Source organism: Malaya genurostris, chromosome 2 (genome assembly GCF_030247185.1).
Source record: "Malaya genurostris strain Urasoe2022 chromosome 2, Malgen_1.1, whole genome shotgun sequence".
Classification (NCBI taxonomy): Eukaryota; Metazoa; Arthropoda; class Insecta; order Diptera; family Culicidae; genus Malaya; species Malaya genurostris.
The window spans coordinates 237,401,887-237,422,260 of NC_080571.1; the positions used below are offsets into that span (position 1 = coordinate 237,401,887).

General features: G+C 38.1%; 1 protein-coding gene across 3 annotated transcripts in view; it reads left to right on the plus strand.

Annotated features, from left to right (window-relative positions):
• Nucleotides 1–3,035: 3,035 nt before the first annotated feature.
• LOC131428250 (chromodomain-helicase-DNA-binding protein 1) overlaps nucleotides 3,036–20,374 on the plus strand; it is a 28,114-nt gene continuing 10,775 nt past the window's right edge. For 2 of the 3 annotated variants that reach the window (XM_058592032.1, XM_058592033.1), the window contains exons 1-4: nucleotides 3,036–3,511; nucleotides 5,848–5,988; nucleotides 8,304–8,861; nucleotides 8,967–9,079. In XM_058592032.1, the coding sequence (XP_058448015.1) occupies nucleotides 3,503–3,511; nucleotides 5,848–5,988; nucleotides 8,304–8,861; nucleotides 8,967–9,079 (821 nt within the window). In that variant the 5' untranslated portion in view covers nucleotides 3,036–3,502. The remainder of the gene's footprint in view (nucleotides 3,512–5,847; nucleotides 5,989–8,303; nucleotides 8,862–8,966; nucleotides 9,080–20,374) is intronic. The other variant, XM_058592035.1, reaches the window with a different exon arrangement.

Genomic DNA, 20,374 nt, shown 5'->3' on the forward strand with positions numbered 1-20,374 from the left:
CCACTTCATATTGTGCTCAACTCTAATCTTCCACCAGATGGCTACAACACGACCGACATCATCAGCTATAATTTTAATAAAGCTGACTACACTAAAATGACCGACTTTCTAATACATATTGACTGGGAGGAAATTCTCGACAATGATGATGTCAACGCTGCTGTACAAACGTTCTCTAACGTCATGAGCTACGCGATTGACTTCTTTGTACCAAAACGATCCAAACGGCTGTCCCTGCATCCACCATGGCAGACCACCGTAGTGAGACAACTGAAAACGACTAAAAGAGCCGTCCTAAAACGGTATTCAAAACATGGCGGATACACACTGCGTAATCAATATGTCCAGATCAATCAATTATATAAGAAAACTGTCAAGCGTTGTCATGTCAGCTACTTGAAAAATGTACAACGGAAATTGAAATCCAATCCGAAGTCTTTTTGGAAACACGTGAACGAGCAAAGGAAGGAGTCTGAGTTACCTTCTATAATGAAGTTTGGAGAGTTTACTGGTTCGTGTAAGCGGGAAATCTGCCAGCTTTTTTCGGAAAAATTTTCTCGTGTCTTTACAAACGAAACTTTAAGCCCGCAACAAATTACACTCGCCGCGCTCAACGTTCCAGAATCTAATAATTCTTTAAATCTCATTCATATTGACGAGGATTCGATTCGGACGGCAATCGCTTGCATGAAGTCGTCTACCTCCTCTGGCCCTGACGGTTTACCGGCAGTTATATTGAAAAATTGCTCGACTGGTGTAATTGCTCCCCTTTGTCGACTATTTCGGATGTCACTCTCTAAAGAAGTTTTTCCCAACTTATGGAAATCTTCTTTTATGTTCCCAGTGTATAAGAAAGGTGACAAAAAAGACGTGAACAATTACCGTGGCATCACATCGCTTAGTGCAGTTCCTAAACTGTTTGAAAAGGTTATTCTGGCACCGATTTTCAACCACTGCAAGCAATATATTGTTGACACTCAACATGGTTTTATGCCCAAGCGCTCCACAACCACCAACCTATTGTCATTCATGTGCTACGTGACTGATGGTATGTCAAAAGGCTTACAAACAGACGCTATTTACACCGATCTCTCTGCTGCCTTTGATATAATAAATCACAATATAACAATTGCTAAATTGGAAAGACTTGGATTCGGCTCTAGCATCCTTCGGTGGCTGCAGTCATATCTTGTAGATCGTCGTTTAGCAGTGAAAATCGACGATCACGTTTCCAATGAGTTTATCGCTTCGTCCGGAATTCCGCAGGGTAGGCATCTCGGGCCTTTAATATTTTTACTGTATTTCAACGACGTCAACTTTACTCTAGAGGGCCCTCGTCTATCGTTTGCCGATGACGTTAAGATCTACTATTACATTCGAAGCCCAGAAGATGCAGGTTTTCTTCAACGACAGTTGTTGAGCTTCGCCGAGTGGTGTAAAGTAAACCGTATGAAATTGAATCCTGACAAATGCTCGACCATCACATTCTCGAAGAAGAAAGAGCCATTTCATTTTGATTACTTTCTGGAAGGATCCCCGATAGTCAGAACGACGTGTGTTAAAAGCGGCCCTTACACGATCATTAAAAGTGTCATTACTAAGTAATGACACTTCTGCTCAAACGCTCGTCATTACTGCATTACTGTACATCATTACTTTTTAGCATTACACGTTCATTATTAATGATGAGTATTTGTAACTACTCCAGCAATAGCAATATTTTTATTTTCGTTTAGCTGAAAATAAATTTGATTTGCCATTGAAACGTTAAGGTTAATGAAATATTAACAATTTAAATCTACACTTTGTCATTTTTTCGCGTATAGTTCTAAAGATATTCATCACTTCCACAAAAAAATAAGAAGAAGAAATAATGTTGGTAATGATGGAAAATCCACAATTCCATCATTACTGAACTCGTAGACCTTACACGATCATTAAAAGTGCCATTCCTTTTTAGTAATGACACTTTTAATGAACCTGTAAGGGCCGCTAAAGACCTTGGTGTCTTTCTCGATGAGCAACTGACATTCAAGCAACACATCAGCTATATCGTTTCTAAAGCTTCTCGCAACCTAGGATTTGTTATGAGGATGGCTAAACATTTTACAGACGTGCACTGTTTAAAATCTCTGTTTTGCTCGCTTGTTCGTTCATCCTTGGAGTACTGTTCTGTCGTTTGGAACCCTCACTACATAAACGGAGCTCATAGAATCGAATCGATACAACGCAGATTCATTCGCTTCGCCCTACGGCGCTTACCGTGGAACAATCCTCACCAACTACCAAGCTACGAAAGTCGCGGGTTATTAATCGGTCTCGATACACTACAAGTTCGTCGAGATGTGGCACGTGCTTCACTGATAGCGGATGTTTTGACCGATAGGATTGACTGCCCTGCTTTGCTCCGCGAAATTAATATCAACGTCCGACCCCGGGCTCTTCGCAACAGTGCATTTCTTCGACTTCCTTTACGACGAACTAACTACGGTGCTAACAATGCTATTATTGGCTTGCAGAGATCATTCAACCGCGTTTCATCAGGATTTGACTTCAATCTATCACGCAGTAGGATACTTGGAAATTTTTTATATATTACTAGAAATTATCATTAGGACCATATTGTGTCTGTTGAATATACCTAAATAAATAAATAAATAAATAAATAAATAAATAAATACAGATTTTTCATACGAAGCGATAAAAATTTTCTATGAAAATATCTGGCATCTCTGATTTAGCTTCAAGCGAAGACGCCATATAGCGACCCTTACACGAAAATTCTTAATATCTTTTTTATTATTACTAAAGTAATAAAATTCCAAATTTGTATGGAGAGTTCAACACTACTGCCCTTACACATTCATCAAAAATGATTTTTTAGTAATGACACTTTTAATGATCGTGTAAGGGTCGCTTATGAGTACTTTCACGTTAGTGTGTTCGTTTTGAGTTCAATTCGTCGAAGGCGAAATGTGTAGGATGTGTAGACATTGTAGACTTTCGCCGTTCTGCAGTTGGTCGGTTTGATGGCAGGCAGATCAAGCTCTCCATTGTAAGATGGCGCATTGAAGTGAAATGCAACGCAAAGTTGTGCTGTGTACTGCCAAGAAGAGCGCTTTGCAAACTCTTCCGTTTCTGGATTCCAAACATCTTCAAAACAATAACACGGTGGCCGCGAGTGATAGTAGGTGTTTTCGGAAGTTATTTGTGATAAATTCGGTAGGATTTTGCAGTTTTTCTTTCGAGACGAATTGAAGGAAAGATTTTTCCTTACTACGTTGCCTAGACGAAAGGTCATCCAAAATGGCGTCAGTTCGGAAGCGGTGAAAATTTTTCGCAACATGAAAAAATTAATTTTCGGTTACTTATTAGAAAGTTTTTGCATGGATTTTTTAATTTTCCGATAATTTGGATCAAATGTGATTTTTTGAACGTGTATCCCTGTCAGTGGAGGTGACTTTACCTAGCAATTATAAGGAAAAACTGCCTAAAAATCGTCATGAGTAAGGTAAATAGCTTATTTATTTAGAAATTAAAACATTTTTAGCTAAAACAATCTGTTTTTCAAGTTCCCTGGTATATTCTGTGTTCTGGAATCCGCCTCGGGGCGTGGCTCGCCGTCAGCCAAAGTTGGAAAAATAGCACGAAAAAGTGAAGTCTTCGCTTCATTATTACTTCTTGGGAGTTCTTCCTGGGTTCTAAGGCTAATTTGTCCAAGAACCAGATCTTGTTACACTCTAGAGATAGCTTAGAATTCTGCTCTTAACCTTCCTTTATCCAGCGAGGCCAGATTCGTCAAAATCGAAGGGGGACCCTTTTCGGCAAAATGCACTTTTATACAATTTGGTCGTGAAACTCATGAAAAAGTGGTTCCCGTGGTTATTCGTTCGGTTTTCCTAGATTTCGTGACCATTTTCGATGATTTTGTCGTGATTGAAAAGTGCCACGTCACGTGGAACGTTCGAGAAGCACGCGGTCAATTTATACCGTATGGAAAATTGGCAATTTCTGATACTTTTGAAGTGTTTTTCACCCTAGGAACATCGAATACCGGTAATCTTACTCGTGGCGGATGTTTTCGAATAGATTTGGTACTTTTCTGTAGTTTTTCACGATTACGTAACGTGTTCCTTTGTGGTGAAAAATTTAGAAGAGTGGATAAAATCAGATTTTTACTGGATTTTGAACAATTTACGACAGTTCCGGCGTATGCCAGCAAGATACCGAGTGGGTTTCGTTGCTTCTGATTCGGATTTTCTTGTTTCGGATGATGTTTTCACTTATTGCGCCGTATATGGTCTATGGACCCGGACCAGTGTTTTGTAGTAATTCCAAGAATATTCTCGGTTACAGAATAGAACGTTCCGGAGTGTGAATTCTTAGTGAATTTAGTAGATATTATAGTGGTATATTAACCCGGAAAAGGTTGTACAATGGATGTTTGTGTGAAGGCCATAGAACAGTAACTTTGGACTGTTATGAACAAATCTGTTGCCTCAATGGTTCTGTGAATTCCGGCTCCGTTAACCGTTTTTTTGTGTGTTTAATATTAGACTTATTTTAGGTGTTATATGACGAAGTATTTTTTTTGCAGCAGGTTAAATCGAACATTTTGTGAAGGAAGTCTTTCACTTTGTTCTAAAAAACTTTCCAATAGTTTATAATTTTCACCTAATTTAAAATAAAATATATTAAGTGTTGATATTTGATATTGAACTTCCATGGAATAGCTTTGAAACAATGGATTTTTCGATTTATTTCATCTACATTTCAAAGTAAAAACAAATAGTTCCAGCAAAGTGTTTTAGAAAGGTTAAATGAACTTGTAAAATAAATATTCCAGTATTTCAAAAGTACAATTTCTATTACAAAGATAGAACTAAGATGTTCAGAGATGAAACTAAGGAGTATTATGTTTGGATCTTCAAATATTTATAAAGGTAAAATCACGTTATTACTTTTCTAAGCGGAACCTGATCTGCATCAAATTTTGCTGTCGATTCATCATTGTACATGACATGGTATGGTTGGTGCTACGATCTTTTCTTAAATAATCAACTGTTTAATATCGAATTTCTTGGTTAAAAAGTTTTTTTTAGAAATCGCGGCCTGAATATCATGTTACATTTGTTGAATGTCGGCAAACATACATATTTATAATTAAAATATAGATTCAAAATGTGCCTTGCACACATTGTTTTATTTATTGTGTGCAAAATATATTCTTTAAATCATATAAATGTCCTTCGGAAGCAGACAGCATCATCAACTAAGCCATGATTTGTTGAGTATGAATTATATAAATCATATTTCCATAAAAATATATGTAAATTTTCTTTTCAAATATTTGTGAACAGAAAAAAAAACTATCGGTACATGAAACAATCAAGAAAATATATTCTACATGCATGGGTCGAATTTGCACACCTTCCTCTAAAGCGTGGGACTGCTTTAACAATTGAACCACCATAAAGATGTGGAAAAACAATGCACAATGTAGACTGTTCAATCGGGGTTCTTTGATATGCAGATTCTGAAGTACATTTCTGTGCAAGATTTTTTATTTTTTTTTGCCCAGCGAACTTGATAAAAAGTGTTCAATGTAAATGAACAATGTTTTTAATAGTTTGTGTAGCTTTCAATTATTTTCGGAGAGCAGAATGGTACGGCATTTTAAGGCAAAAATGAAATGTATATTTCTGCTGGCTGTAATTTTGATTCACCGGATAGCTGCAGAATCATTATTTGTTTTTCAAAACTGTTGAAGCTCGAACGAATCTATTTTGCATACCAACCTGAGGTACGATACTGCATTGATCTATTGTGTCTCCTTAAACTTGAAAGGTAACCGAGGAGTCTGAAAATGTTTCAAATAACTTGCCCGGATTAAAGGAGACTTCACATGTATTTGAGCGCCGAAATTATGGCAAGCTACAGCTGAAGGCCTCCTTGGTCACAGCATGTCGTTGGGAAGGTGATAGCCTGGTAAGTATATTTCATACTTGTTATTTGACCAGCAGATGTAGCTTTTTCCTTTAACGTTTCTCTTCCTCTCCAGAAGTATTGTTGTGAATACAATGTGTTCTTTGTAAAAGCAATGTCAGGATACTACATTGACCTTCTGTTACAACAGACTTCGCAGTCGATTCATAAATTTACAGAACAATTGCATGGCTAGTATCACGATCTTCCTGACACGAAGAATCTTTCCAGCTCGGAGCTCGAACGTATGACAACTGGCTTGTGTTCGTTGTATATCTGCAAAATATCAGTTCGAGTACTTCTGTGTTGGAATATCTCTATATTTTAGGTAATTTGGACAGGCAATGTTTGTGTTCCAAACGAGTATTTTTTATTGCTTGAAATTTGAAGCGTTTTACATACCTAATTGAAATTTGAAATAAAACTTGAAAGAAATACTAAAGAAATCTCATTGGAAATGGTTGAGCTAATTCAAATATGTTTAATTTCATCAGAATCAACATTACTTCTACGGTGATTCTACCATAATGATTCATGAATTCGGTTTGTTATTAAGAAGCAAACGGATCGTATCAATGTTATAATCGTGCTGTTTGAAACCATTTTTATTTCAATGATTGGTTTTAGTCTTGTTAATACGTGCAGTCGTTTTGAACTAGTTTTAAATTTGATCAGTATCTAACAAGGAAACCAGATTGGAAAAAATAATACGTGACAGCAATTATGTAATGAAAACCGCGAATATGTTACCGCAGGGAGGGGACTCGAATCCGTAGCTAGCTCCTGATCAGGGAAATTGTTTTACCAATTAAACTATCCTGCATATGAAAACACATCAAGAGATAGCCCAATTGACTAGAAGAACCAAGCATGCTTCGCTTCATTTGGCGACACAGCATTCAATTATCGTCCCCGGTTAGCAGTAGCTACGGGTTCGAGGCCCGTCTCTGCGGCAACATTTCCGTAGTTTTTATTTTATTGCATAGTTGCATTTGCATATCAATTTACCAATCTGTTTTCCCCGTTATATGCAGATTGAATTTAAAATTTTGTTATTTGCTGTTCCCTTCGTATCAAGAAGAGCGCAGTGAGATGTTCCGGGGTTCAAACAGATATCGAAATTTTTTGTTAAAATAAATAACAGAGATTCATAAACATAAAATTTGTTGAAATGCTTCCCTAGTGCAGAAACCTCCTGTAGAAGCTACATTTCTGCAATCCCTCCACCCAATTAAATGCGCAATTCTATATATCGTAAGCCTGTTGCAAAGAGAATAGCATTCCGCTTTTTCGCAGTATCAATTTCTGTCATACATTTATCCAGAACTGTTTATTTGCAAAGCAAATATTATGCTGTGGAATTTGATTATCGCAGCTGATTTTCAGCGTGTAGGATAATTGCATGGTTAGTGTACGATTCCATTGACACCAACAACACTTTCAGATTGGGATTCGATCATATGGAAACTAGTTTGCTAGAACAGGGCCTTTTATCCAGACTACATTGTAATCAGATCAGCTTGGTACAGATGATCTGAACAAACAAATGAATGTATATAATTGAAAAAAATAGTTCAATGAATCAAAACCGCATAGAAAACATATACAAAATATGTTTAGTTCATACATGCCGATAAATCTTATGGTACTAACTTCATTTTTTATAACAACAATAAAATAAACTAGTTGTTGGTAATGAAGAGTTTGAGAATTAATTGAACAAAACCATCAGTGTTCGAATTTTTCGTATCTATGTATGTTCTATTTGTTTTGAAAGATTTTTGTGTCAACAACGTTTGTAAAGTTGAGTTTAGCGTGTGCAGTCGCAGACCAAATGAAGGGCGCAAAGCTCGTTTGAGATAAGGTTATTCTTTCATAAAACGTGCTGCTTGAGCCAATTTGTTCCGATTCCTTGCACCGCAGTTATGTTCGAATTCCAATTGCTGTGCAACTCGAAATTAATTATGCCAGCATCTGATGACAATCGTTTGTGTATCACTGTAATACTAAATGTTTCTAAAAATCATATCCAATACTAAATGTCTCTAAAAGTGCTCGATAAGTTGAAGAAATTATTTCTAGGTAAATAAGTGTAGTTTATTTACTAAAGATTTACACCATGAACTGAATTCAAATGTCCCTTTTGCTAAAATGTTTTTGAATTTGAAATTAATAATCCAATCTGATATATGAGGAAGATCTATTTCTAAGGGAAATTGTTTGAAATTGAATCTTGAATCTTTTGCAGAAAAACAATCTCTCAGATCTTTGATAGGAATCACCTAAAATTGTCATGTTTTTCCCTTCTTTGTTCGCAGTCGAAAGAGGAAAAAAGTGACTCGGAGAACGAATCTGGTAACGACAGTCACAGCGAGTCCGGATCGTCCGATTCGGACAGTGACAACGGTTCTGAGTCGTCCAGTGCTAGTTCGAGTGATAACGAACAAAATAGCAGCAATAACACTTCACACAATGACGTCGCCCATAATAGCGTGCGGCCCGAAGCGAATGGCAACGCCTCGGAGGTGGAGGAGGAGGAGGAGGAGAGCAACTCGAACGCTGTTCACAACGAGAGCAAAACCGGTGATGAAGATGAGTCTGACAACGATGCGTCTGGAGCCACAGAAGATCAGAGTGGTTTGGAGCAGAACAGTAGTCCGGTGAAAGATGTCAAATCAGCAGCGGGTAGCGACCATCCGAGCGAGTCCGGTTCTGAAGACAGTGGCGAAGAGCAGCACAACAGTGACTCGGAGGATAGCGGGAAGCCGAGCAATGCCAGCCAGAGTCAGGAAGAGGAGGAGGAAGAACAGGACGGAAGTCAAAATTCAGACGACGAGGAAGACCAGAACGAGCTATCGTCAAAAAGTAGTTACGATGTAATATTTACCATATCTTAGGATCATTGGTTGTATTAAATGTTTACTCTTTTTATGCTTTCTATTTATCTCTCTCTGTGTCGTTGGGATTTTATCTGTATATAGGATGAAGATTATGCGGCGAACAACCGGCGAAATAACGCTCGTAAGAAAGCCGCGAATGCCCAGGCTAAGCGCAAAGCCACCGCTGCAGCACCCCCCAAGAAGAAAAAGAAAAGGTGAGTAATTTTTTTTATGATTTCAATCTTGAATTTAAATCTTATTTTGCGCAAACCTAAAAAAGAAAACATTTAAAATATTAAAAAAAAAAGAAATGAATCATCACAAAAAACATTGCTAGACAAAAAACTATTTAGATTTTATCCAAACGCACTGCTAATTGAGCTTCCTAGGCATGTGATGATCGACTTATGATTGAAAAAATAACAGATAACATGCTTACAGCCTATCATTGTGTCGATCTATCTTTGTAAAATGATAAAATATATTGCCAGGTTCAAAATAATTTGAATCAGAACGCAATTTTCAGTTATGTAAAATGCGTTAGGGTTGAGCCTGAACCGGTGGTTAAAGAAGTAAGGCACTGATCCCATGAACAGGATGTATGTTCGAACGAATTTCAAGGTTTGCTGAACCGACCATGCAATTAATTGTCTTGTACATTGAAAGTCGGCAGCGTGAAGTCTATCCAAACATAAGGTCAAGTTTCACATGGAAACGCTTTTAAGATTACTATTATTTGTTAAAAAATTTCCTTTATATATTAGATGCGTTCTATAAATAATATGTTTTAAATGGTTGTCACGATAATCTGATCCAGTGAAATAAGATGAATATATTCAGTTCTACCGTCAATGCTTTCACTCTTTTCAGGGGTTTTCCCCTGAAAATGTGCAACCCAACGTGTCATAGCGGATGAAATATGCAAAACTGTCTCTTTCAATACATGCTTACTATAGAAGACCAATACCTAACAGCTTCACTAGAACACCAACTGATAAAGCATACTTTTATTTTCGTTGTGTATTAAAAATGATTAAAGTTTTGATGTTTTATTTGTTCTTTAATCTTGTACAGCTCACACAAGTGGCCCAAGGGGAGGAAAGCTATATATTTTAGAGAGTCTGATCGAAATTTATATTGCTTTCCTCGAAAATAAAATCGATTATGTTATACCTTCAAATGGTGGTATAAAGAGTGGCGGAGTTGCAGAAGAAAATTTGGAGTGATAATAATGTTAGAGATATAGCATCGAGCTTTTAGGTAGGACTGTGTTAATACTAAATAAAAATAATGTTTCTTAATACGTAATCCACAAAATAACATAACATGGCTACTACTAATGAGATGACTACTGGTACAATAATCCTTTATCTCCAAATCTAATAAGACACAAATGGGCTTGTAACCATTAGTGAACATTCATTAAATCTTCGTGATTCTTGTTATAAACTTGAATGGACTCAAGCTCCCGCAGCTGATATTTCGAAATTTCCGATTGCGCCCTCTATGATATTCTTGAGATCCTGGAAAGAACCAGGATCAGAAGCGGAATATAGGAGTAAATACTGCCCCACGATAGAACAAGCCACAATGCGGATTGATTCAATACTGAAGCGATTTTCGTGGCTTCTTCCTTGACACTTAATTCAAAATGGGAGGTCCTAACGGCATCAAAAAAGCAATGAACAGTATCTTATTGATAATATTATTTCGGATTTGCTTCATTCAGCAGAATAAAATATCGTAAAGCTCTTCGGGATCCATTTCTAGCCCTTAGAAGTGCCGAATTCTTTTTTCAATATTGAACACTGCTCGAAGATTTTTTCTCGAATGCAATACAGCTGAACGTTGATTTTATTTGCGCTTGTTCATTTCTTGTGCCGAAATGTTGAATTTTTTCCGTTGTTGAACACTTTCTGGTGTTTTTCTCGAATGCAATCGACGTCCCACGTGAAGTAACAGTTTGTACTCATTACTACTAACGAGCAGCAGATGGAGAGAAAAGATTAAAATGAATGAAACACTTGGATTTTCCATAAAGATGGAATGAACTATTGAGACGATTTCTGGGGCAACAGCCTCATTTGGACGATCAGAGCGTGGAGCATCATCGGTGTTAGCACGACCATATTTGAATCCATCATACCAGTCAATAATGGTTTATTTGATTCTATAACATTGCCCCGAAAACCATTTCCCAGAAACCAATTCGTCGGAAAATTTCTTGCAGAATGGACCATTCCCCAGAAAAGCACTTCCCAGAGTGTACATTGTTCCAGAATACTGTTTTCCAGAAAAGCATTCTCTAGAATATAAAAGTCCAAGTTTGGCATAACGCCATTTAGTATAATGGTTATTTGGCATAATGATCATTTGGCATAACAGATCAATATGCTGCTTAATAGAACTTGTTCTAATTTACTGTGATTTCGAAAGGTCTAATGCGGCTACGCCTCATCGTTTTTATTGACCTGTTGTCCGATCTCGCTGCCGCTCGTTCGGACTTAACTGAGGGATAACCCCTAGCTTTGGGTAGTCCGGGCAAACGCTCGTAGCTAGATAGAGGTGATTTCTGCGGGGGCGCTGCCCCCCCGCAGTGGCCGGCGCTTCCGACGGCGGGTCGCCGGCGCACTCGCGGCCTTCGGCCGTCTCGACCTGAATCATCTATGACGAACAGAATATAGTGTTAGCATTAAATAAGATACTTATATAAAATGATAATGTACTATTTACTACCTTTTATAACTACAAAGTAAGACGATAAGTAAATTAAACAATATATCCAAACAATCTATTGTTAGTACACGCACAATAGATCGAAGTAACGACGAAAAGTTAGCTTGCTACTCTAGACTATATGCGGAAACTAATACACAATTCAAAGAAGCTATATTTGAATTGAAATAAATGTAGCTAAATGATTTCATACCCGTTATCTTGTTTGATTATTTTTTATTAAACTCGTTATTCTCCGAAGCCTTTTCTCCAGACTAACAAAAAATTGCCTTGAGAATTACAGTTAATGAACATTCCCAAAATTAGTTCGTTCTGGAAAATTATTTTCGTGGTACTGGTTCATTCTAGTAGATGTCTTTCTGGTAAAAAGATCTGTTCCGGTAAACGTTATTCTGGGGAATGTTATATCTGGGAAATGAATTCTAGGAAATGATTTTCTGGGGAATAGTATACAACCGGTTTATTTGTTCGGAGAAGAGACCGGAGCTCTGTATAGTTTTGGCATTAAAAATGGTATCAAATAAAAAATGCCAAACAAGCCGCTTAGTCGTTTTCTGTCATAATTTTGAACACTTTTAACTCAGTAATTTCTTGATTGATTTATATACACCCGATTTTTGAAAGGTATACTATTGAAAGATTGAAACGACGTTGCAACACATGTTTCAGTTAAATGTTTCCGAATCGATTCGTAGGGAAATTATCACCCCTATTCTGTATTTAGATCGAATCGGATTTTTCGAACGAATCGAGTGATGCTTATGTATAGGAACGAAATACAGAATCGGGGTGATAGTTTCACTACTAATCGATTCGGAAACATTTAACTGAAACATGTGTTGCAACGTCGTTGCAGTCTTTCAATAGTATACCTTTCAAAAATCGGTTTGATTTGACTTGCTTTCACGAGCCAATCACAGCATACTTACCATAATAATGTCATTCTTTTGATTTTTTATTCATGATGATGTCATCCTCTTGAACACGACAGGTTGTTTGGGACGTTGATTCACACCTCGCCATTTCACTCATTCACCCTTATTCTGAATAACGACGTATTGATTTTTCGATCGAATGTGCTTCGATCGAATCCTTGCTACCTTTGATTTTGCTAGCGTTATTAGGAATACAAATGAAACACGATCGTAAAATCGATACGATGTTATTCAGAATAAGGGCGATTAGCAGCTCTGCTTCGGTGGAAGGTTTCACGTTATGCTTGACAAAATACTAGTGATGGTCGGGATTCGGGTGTTTGTACCCGAAACTCGATCCGAACCCGAACCCGACGGGTATTTGTCGGGTTCGGATACAGAAAAAGATATGTTTGTCGGGTTCGGGTCGAGTTTCGGGTATTTTCAAAGGGTACGGGTCGTGTAAGTGTTAAAAAAATTGATCGGGTTTCAGTTTTATTTTCAGGTTTCGGAACTGTTTTCAGGTTCGGATTGGGTACGGGTAAAGATTATTATTTTTTTCATTGGGTCGGGTTCGGGTTTGGAGTAAAAATTAATTTCGGGTTTGGGTCGGGTACGGGTGAAAGTTTATTATTTTCGATCGGGTTCGGGTTTGATAAAATGCTTACCGACCATGTCTACAAAATACTGCAATACTGTTCTTAGTGGTGTAGTTAGGAGAATTTGCGTCTTCTCTGCCGATTCATAGCATACAGAATCATTGCATGGCTAGTACTACGATCCTACTGACACAAAGAATCCTTCCAGGTCGGTGCTCAAACATACGACAACTGGCTTGTTAGATCAGCGCCCTGTGCATTGAACCGCCAACCCGGGCACTGTGTGCGGTGTGTGGAATTTTCCGTCTGCTGCACATTGTGTTTGCTTGAGTGAATTTAATATCAGTTAGTTACTGATTTTGACTCTCCGGATACTTCGATACCAGGAGGCCAATTTAGAACTTTTCGTGATAGTTTTTTTGCTGATTTTGGAGTGCCTGTATATCGTTTAAAAGATTTGACATATTTGACTTAATTTGAAAACATTACTTCAATAGAGTACGCTTAGAAATGAATTCATGTTCTATTCACGTGACAGCGGACTCAGATCAAGATTGTATTATAAAGTATCTAGACAAGATATTTAGTTCTATCGAATGTGACAGAAACACAATTATAAAAAAACACATTACTATGCAAAAGTTTGGATCCACTTGAAAAAATTATGTTTTGATGTCCTGTATGGAAAAGTAATAGAATTGCTGGAAATGTGTGAAATCCGCTCAATTTCATGGGAGATGGCTGAACTGACTTTAACAAACTTAGAATGTTTGAAAGCTACTCTTGGGATGTGAATCAAACTCAAAGATCAATTGGTTTTTACATTCGGTTCCGGAGATATAACGGTATAAGTGACGGCCTTGTAAACAACCCTCTATAAGAAACTCAAGTAAAAAGGTTTTCACCATGTAGTGATTCTGGTAATAAGGGCCAGTAAAGGCTATAGCAGGATAAGCATGTAAATGTAAAATCTGCCCCCAAAGGGAGTTCATATTGTTATACCACATTCGAAAGGTCATAGACTGGAAACAATTTTCTCAAAGTTTCAACCCTTTAACTGCCATATTGACGGAGCTAGGGTGGTTCTATTGATTTTTATTTTGTTTGATTTTTGAAGAAACCGTTTATCCGAAAAATTTGAAAAAAAAATCAGGTATGTTTAAGACATAATGGGGAAGGTTTACAATTGTTTTCAAAATTTTTGAAGATGTATTTCTTCCATTAAAAAATACTTGAAAAAATTTTGAATCATATTTTTTCACTCTTCCAATTTTTGCACCACCCCAGATTTTTTAGAGATAAATAAATTTTTTTTGGACATGTTAAAGTGGTATGTTTTCATATTTTTAAAAAATGTGGACGACCACAATATTTGATTTTTTCTAAAAAATAAATAACAGTCGACCATGCGTTCCCATCAAGTTCTGTTAGAAGGAATGGTGCTTTGTTCTAGTAGTTTATGCAACTCAAGCGCAGTTTATGCAACTCAAGTTTTTCAATGGAAGAAATACATCTTCAAAAATTTTGAAAAAAACTGTAAACTTCCCCATCATGTATTAAACATGCCTGATTTTTTTTTCAAATTTTTCGGATAAGCGGTTTCTTCAAAAACCAAATAAAATAAAAATCAATAGTCATTCAGTAATAGCCGTTCAACCGAGAAGGTTGTGTATAGAAGCGTACAGTTTAATAACGCTGGTTAGTTTACACGCGTTAAATACGACAACGGTTGAACTACAGGTAGAGACCTGTTGGCAGCAGCCGTTAAAACGTAAAATCGTGCTGCATAAGAGAGCCCTGGTGCTGGGCCAAGCTGGTGAAGGAAACAACAAAGGGCGTTTCCCAAGCTCTACCCAGGCCACAATATACAGCCACAAGTGCTGAGCAGGAGAGTGCAAAGGCACATTGAAGAAGAAGAGTGCAAAGGCACACAGAAGCAGGAGAGTGCAAAGGCACACCGGTGCGAAGGCACTTCGGTGCAGAAGCATATCGGTGCGGAGCACAAGGAAGAAGGAGACAAGACAACTCGGTCTTTCCACTGCCATACAACACGCAGGTATACACCGGTGACCTGCGCTGGTTGCAGCTGGCGAAGACAAAAGTAAATCGGAAATCGAGTGGTGCTGGATGTCAGGTAGCAGTAGCATCACATCCAACAAGAACATCTAGAGCAACGAGGATCTACACGGCAGTGCAACGGAGATAGACAACAATTTCAAGGTAGAAGTTTTTTCTTTTCCTTTTGATTGAGTACTGTGTAGTGTTGGTTTCATTTTTACTTTAAAGTTTGATTAAAAATTTTAATGTGATGGATGAATCCATGGACGTAAATCCTAGCATGAATCCGATACCCCCACGAACGAAAAAATATCAGGAGAGCTCTTCTGGGCCTTGGATAGTCTTTTTTAGACGTATATCAAAGCCATTAAACATTTACCAAATTTCTAAAGGTTTGACATCACGATTCTCTTCAATCAAAGAGATCATAAAAGTAAATAACGATAAAATTCGTGTTGTGGTAAATAATTTGAAACACGCGAATGATATTGTCTCTTCGGAACATTTCAATAAAGAGTATAAAGTTTACATACCCTCCAAAGATGTCGAAATTGACGGTGTTGTTACCGAAGCGAGTCTTTCGGTAGATGATTTACTCAAGCATGGTGTTGGTCGTTTCAAGAACTCTATGCTTGAGGGTGTGAAAATACTGGAGTGCAAACAACTGTACTCAGTAGTTTATGAAGAGGGAAAAAAAGTTTATCGCCCATCAGACTCGTTTCGAGTGACATTTGCCGGATCTGCGTTGCCGTCCCATGTCTATGTCGATAAAATTCGCCTCCCTGTTCGGCTTTTTGTTCCAAATGTAATGAATTGTACGAACTGCAAAAAATTCGGACACACAGCTACTTACTGTAGCAATAAACCAAAATGTATTAAGTGTGAAGGACCTCATAAAGATAATGATTGCAACAAGGAAATTGAAAAATGTATTTATTGTGGGGAAAGTCCTCATGAGGATATTTCAGTATGCACTGCATTTAAAGTGCACAAAGACAAAATTAAGCTTTCTTTAAAAGCACGGTCTAAGCGCACATATGCAGAAATGCTTAAAACGGTCATTGATGTCCCCCCTTTGGAAACCGAAAACGGGTTTTCAAATCTAGAGGAAACAGAGGACTCTGACTCTGACGAAAATAGTGAAGGTAATTCGTTTATCACTACCCAAGGGTCAGTTAAGAGAAAGAAGTCTTCTTCCAAATTACCAAAAAAGACACCTAAAGTTTCATCTTCAAAAAAAGATCCCCGTGTTAAACAAAAAATGTCAAAACCAAAGACTGTGCCTCCTGGTTTGTCAAATTCACAAACCAATCCAGGATCTAGCACAGAAAAAGGTAATAATCCTGTGGGCTCCATTTCACAGCCACCAACAGGATTACTGAAGTTTTCGGAAATTGTTGAATGGATTTTCTCAGCATTCAATATATCTGAACCCTTAAAGACCCTCATAATGGCATTCCTTCCAATAGCTAGAAATTTTTTGAAGCAGTTATCAGCTCAATGGCCAATTGTCTCAGGTTTTGTATCTTCTGATGGATAATTTATCACCCGCCGCAAATGATACAATCACTGTCCTGCAGTGGAATTGTCGAAGCATCATGCCAAAACTTGATTCATTTAAAATTTTATTGCATAGTCAAAAATGTGATGTATTTGCTTTATGCGAAACATGGCTTACTTCAAACATAGCTTTAAATTTTAATGATTTTAACATTATACGTCTCGATAGAGACTCTCCGTATGGTGGAGTGCTTTTGGGAATTAAGAAATGCTGTTCCTTTTATAGATTAAACATTCCTTCAACTTCTAGTATAGAAGTTGTTGCTTGCCAAATAAACATTAAAGGCAAAGATATTTGCATAGCTTCGGTTTATATTCCTCCAAAAGCACAAGTTGGACAGCGACAGCTTAATGAAATGGTTGAAGCCCTTCCTGCTCCACGATTGATTCTGGGGGATTTAAATTCGCACGGAATGATGTGGGGTTCCGTTTACAATGATAGCAGATCATCTTTAATACAAAACATTTGTGACAATTTCAGCATGACGGTATTAAATATGGGTAGCATGACACGGATCCCAAGACCTCCTGCACGTCCAAGTGCATTAGATCTATCTCTTTGCTCAACATCAATTCGACTTGATTGCACCTGGAAAATATTGCCTGATTTACACGGTAGCGATCATTTACCAATCATCATCTCAATTAGCTGTAACAAATGTATTGCTAATTCAGCTAGTATTCCATATGATTTGACAAAAAATATCGACTGGATTAAATACCAAAGTAGAATCTCTAGTATTTTGAATTCAATGGAAGAGCTCCCTCCACTTGAAGAATATGACTTCCTCGTTTGTTCGATTCTGGAGGCCGCAGAACAATCCCAAACTAAACGCTTTCCTGGGCCAACGACTAACAGAAGGCCTCCCAACCCCTGGTGGGACAAAGAGTGCTCAGAGGCTAAACTCGCAAAACAAAATGCTTGCAAGACGTTTCTAAAACGGGGAGGAGGAACTCCTCAGAATTTTGAAAAACTTATGGTTTTAGAAACCAAGTACAAGAGCATACTTCGAGCCAAAAAATGTAGATATTGGAGACATTTTGTCGAAGGTTTGTCAAGAGAAACCTCAATGAGCACTCTTTGGAATACGGCCAGACGAATGAGGAATCGTAACGTGGGCAATGAGAGTGATGAATACTCGAACCGATGGATATTTGACTTTGCTAGGAAAGTTTGCCCAGATTCTGTTCCTACGCAGAGCATTATACGGGAATCTCCTCCAAATAATGGTTTTATTAATAACCCATTTTCAATGATGGAATTTTCTATAGCACTCTTGTCTTGTAACAATAACGCCCCTGGGTTGGACAGAATTAAATTCAACTTGGTGAAGAATCTGCCCGACCTCGCAAAAAGACGTTTGTTGGAATTGTTCAACAAGTTTCTTGAGCAAAATATTGTTCCACCTGACTGGAGACAAGTGAAAGTTATCGCCATTCAAAAGCCGGGGAAACCAGCTTCCAATCACAACTCATATAGACCCATTGCGATGTTGTCCTGCATCAGAAAATTGTTCGAAAAAATTATTCTACGACGTCTTGACACTTGGGTCGAGACGAACGGTTTGTTGTCAGATACTCAGTTTGGCTTCCGTAGAAATAAAGGGACGAATGATTGCCTTGCATTACTTTCGTCTGACATCCAAATTGCCTTCGCTCAAAAGCAACAAATGGCATCTGTATTTTTAGACATTAAAGGAGCATTTGATTCAGTTTCCATTGATGTTCTTTCAGACAAGCTCCACCAACATGGACTTCCAGCGGTTATAAATAATTATTTGCACAACCTTTTGTCAGAGAAGTGCATGTATTTTTCACATGGCGATTTGGCAACATTCAGAATTAGCTACATGGGTCTCCCGCAAGGCTCATGCCTCAGTCCGCTCCTCTATAATTTTTACGTGAATGACATTGACAGCTGTCTAGTATCCCCATGTACACTAAGACAATTGGCAGATGATGGCGTGGTTTCAGTTACTGGGCCCAAAGCTATTGATCTGCATAAACCATTGCAAGATACCTTAGATAACTTGTCCGTTTGGGCTGTTCATCTTGGTATCGAATTCTCTGCGGAGAAAACAGAGTTAGTCGTCTTTTCAAGAAAGCATGATCCCGCGCAGCTTCAGCTCCATATGATGGGAAGAATGATCCAACAGGTTTTAACTTTTAAATACCTCGGGGTGTGGTTCGATTCCAAATGCACGTGGGGAGGACACATTAGGTATCCGATAACGAAATGCCAACAAAGAGTAAATTTTCTTCGAACAATAACAGGATCTTGGTGGGGTTCTCATCCGCAAGATCTAATAAAATTGTATCAAACAACGATACTTTCAGTGATGGAATATGGATGCGTTTGTTTTCGTTCCGCTGCAAACTCTCATATTATCAAACTTGAGCGAATTCAGTACCGTTGTTTGCGAATTGCCTTAGGCTGCATGCATTCGACACATACAATGAGTCTTGAAGTTCTGGCGGGAGTTCTTCCATTAAAAGATCGATTTTGGGAGCTTTCATCACGCCTGCTAATAAGATGTGAGGTGCTGAATCCCATGGTAATTAATAATTTCGAACGACTAGTCGAGCTTCGATCTCAAACAAAATTTATGACAGTATATTTTAACCATATGTCACAGGAAATCAACACTTCAAGATATATTCCTATCCGTGTCAGCATCCTAAGTGCCCCTGACTCAACTTTATTTTTCGATACATCCATGCAGCGTGAAGTGCGTGGAATCCCGGATCATCTACGCTCGACGGAAATCCCAAAAATATTTTCAAGTAAGTTCAGGCATATTGACTCTGAGAAAATGTTTTATACGGACGGATCGCGAATTGAAGAAGCGACAGGGTTTGGTATGTTCAACAATAATGTTTCGGCCTCATTTAGGCTTCAAGAACCTGCATCTGTTTATATAGCAGAGCTAGCAGCAGTTCATTATAGTTTGAGTGTAATCGTCACATTATCTCCAAACCATTATTTCCTCTTCACAGATAGTCTGAGTGCAATTGAAGCCATTCGCTCAAACGCTGCTGGCAAAAATGAACCGTTTTTCCTGGGCAAAATAAAACAGTGCCTGAACGACATATTGAACAATAATTATCTAATCACTATAGTCTGGGTCCCGGCTCATTGCTCCATTCCTGGCAATGAAAGAGCCGATATTTTAGCCAAACGTGGTGCTATTGAGAGTGAAATTTATGAGAGACCAATTGCTTTCAACGAATTCTATAGCTCGTCTCGCCAAAGAACACTTGCCAGCTGGCAAGCTTCTTGGGATAAAGATGATCTGGGTCGGTGGATGCACTCAATTATTCCGAAAATATCGACAAAGGCATGGTTCAGGGGACTGGATCTGAGTAGGGATTTCATTCGTGTGATGTCCAGACTCATGTCCAATCACTACACGTTAGATGCACATCTCCTTCGAATTGGGCTCTCCGAGACTAATCATTGTGCTTGCGGAGAAGGTTATCGGGATATTGATCATGTCGTTTGGACATGCGTGGAGTATCGTGATGTCAGATCTCAACTAATAAATTCTTTGCGTACCCAAGGTAGACTATCCAATATCCCAGTTCGAGACATTCTTGCTTGTCGTGACCTTTCATACATGAAACTTATTTATCATTTCATAAA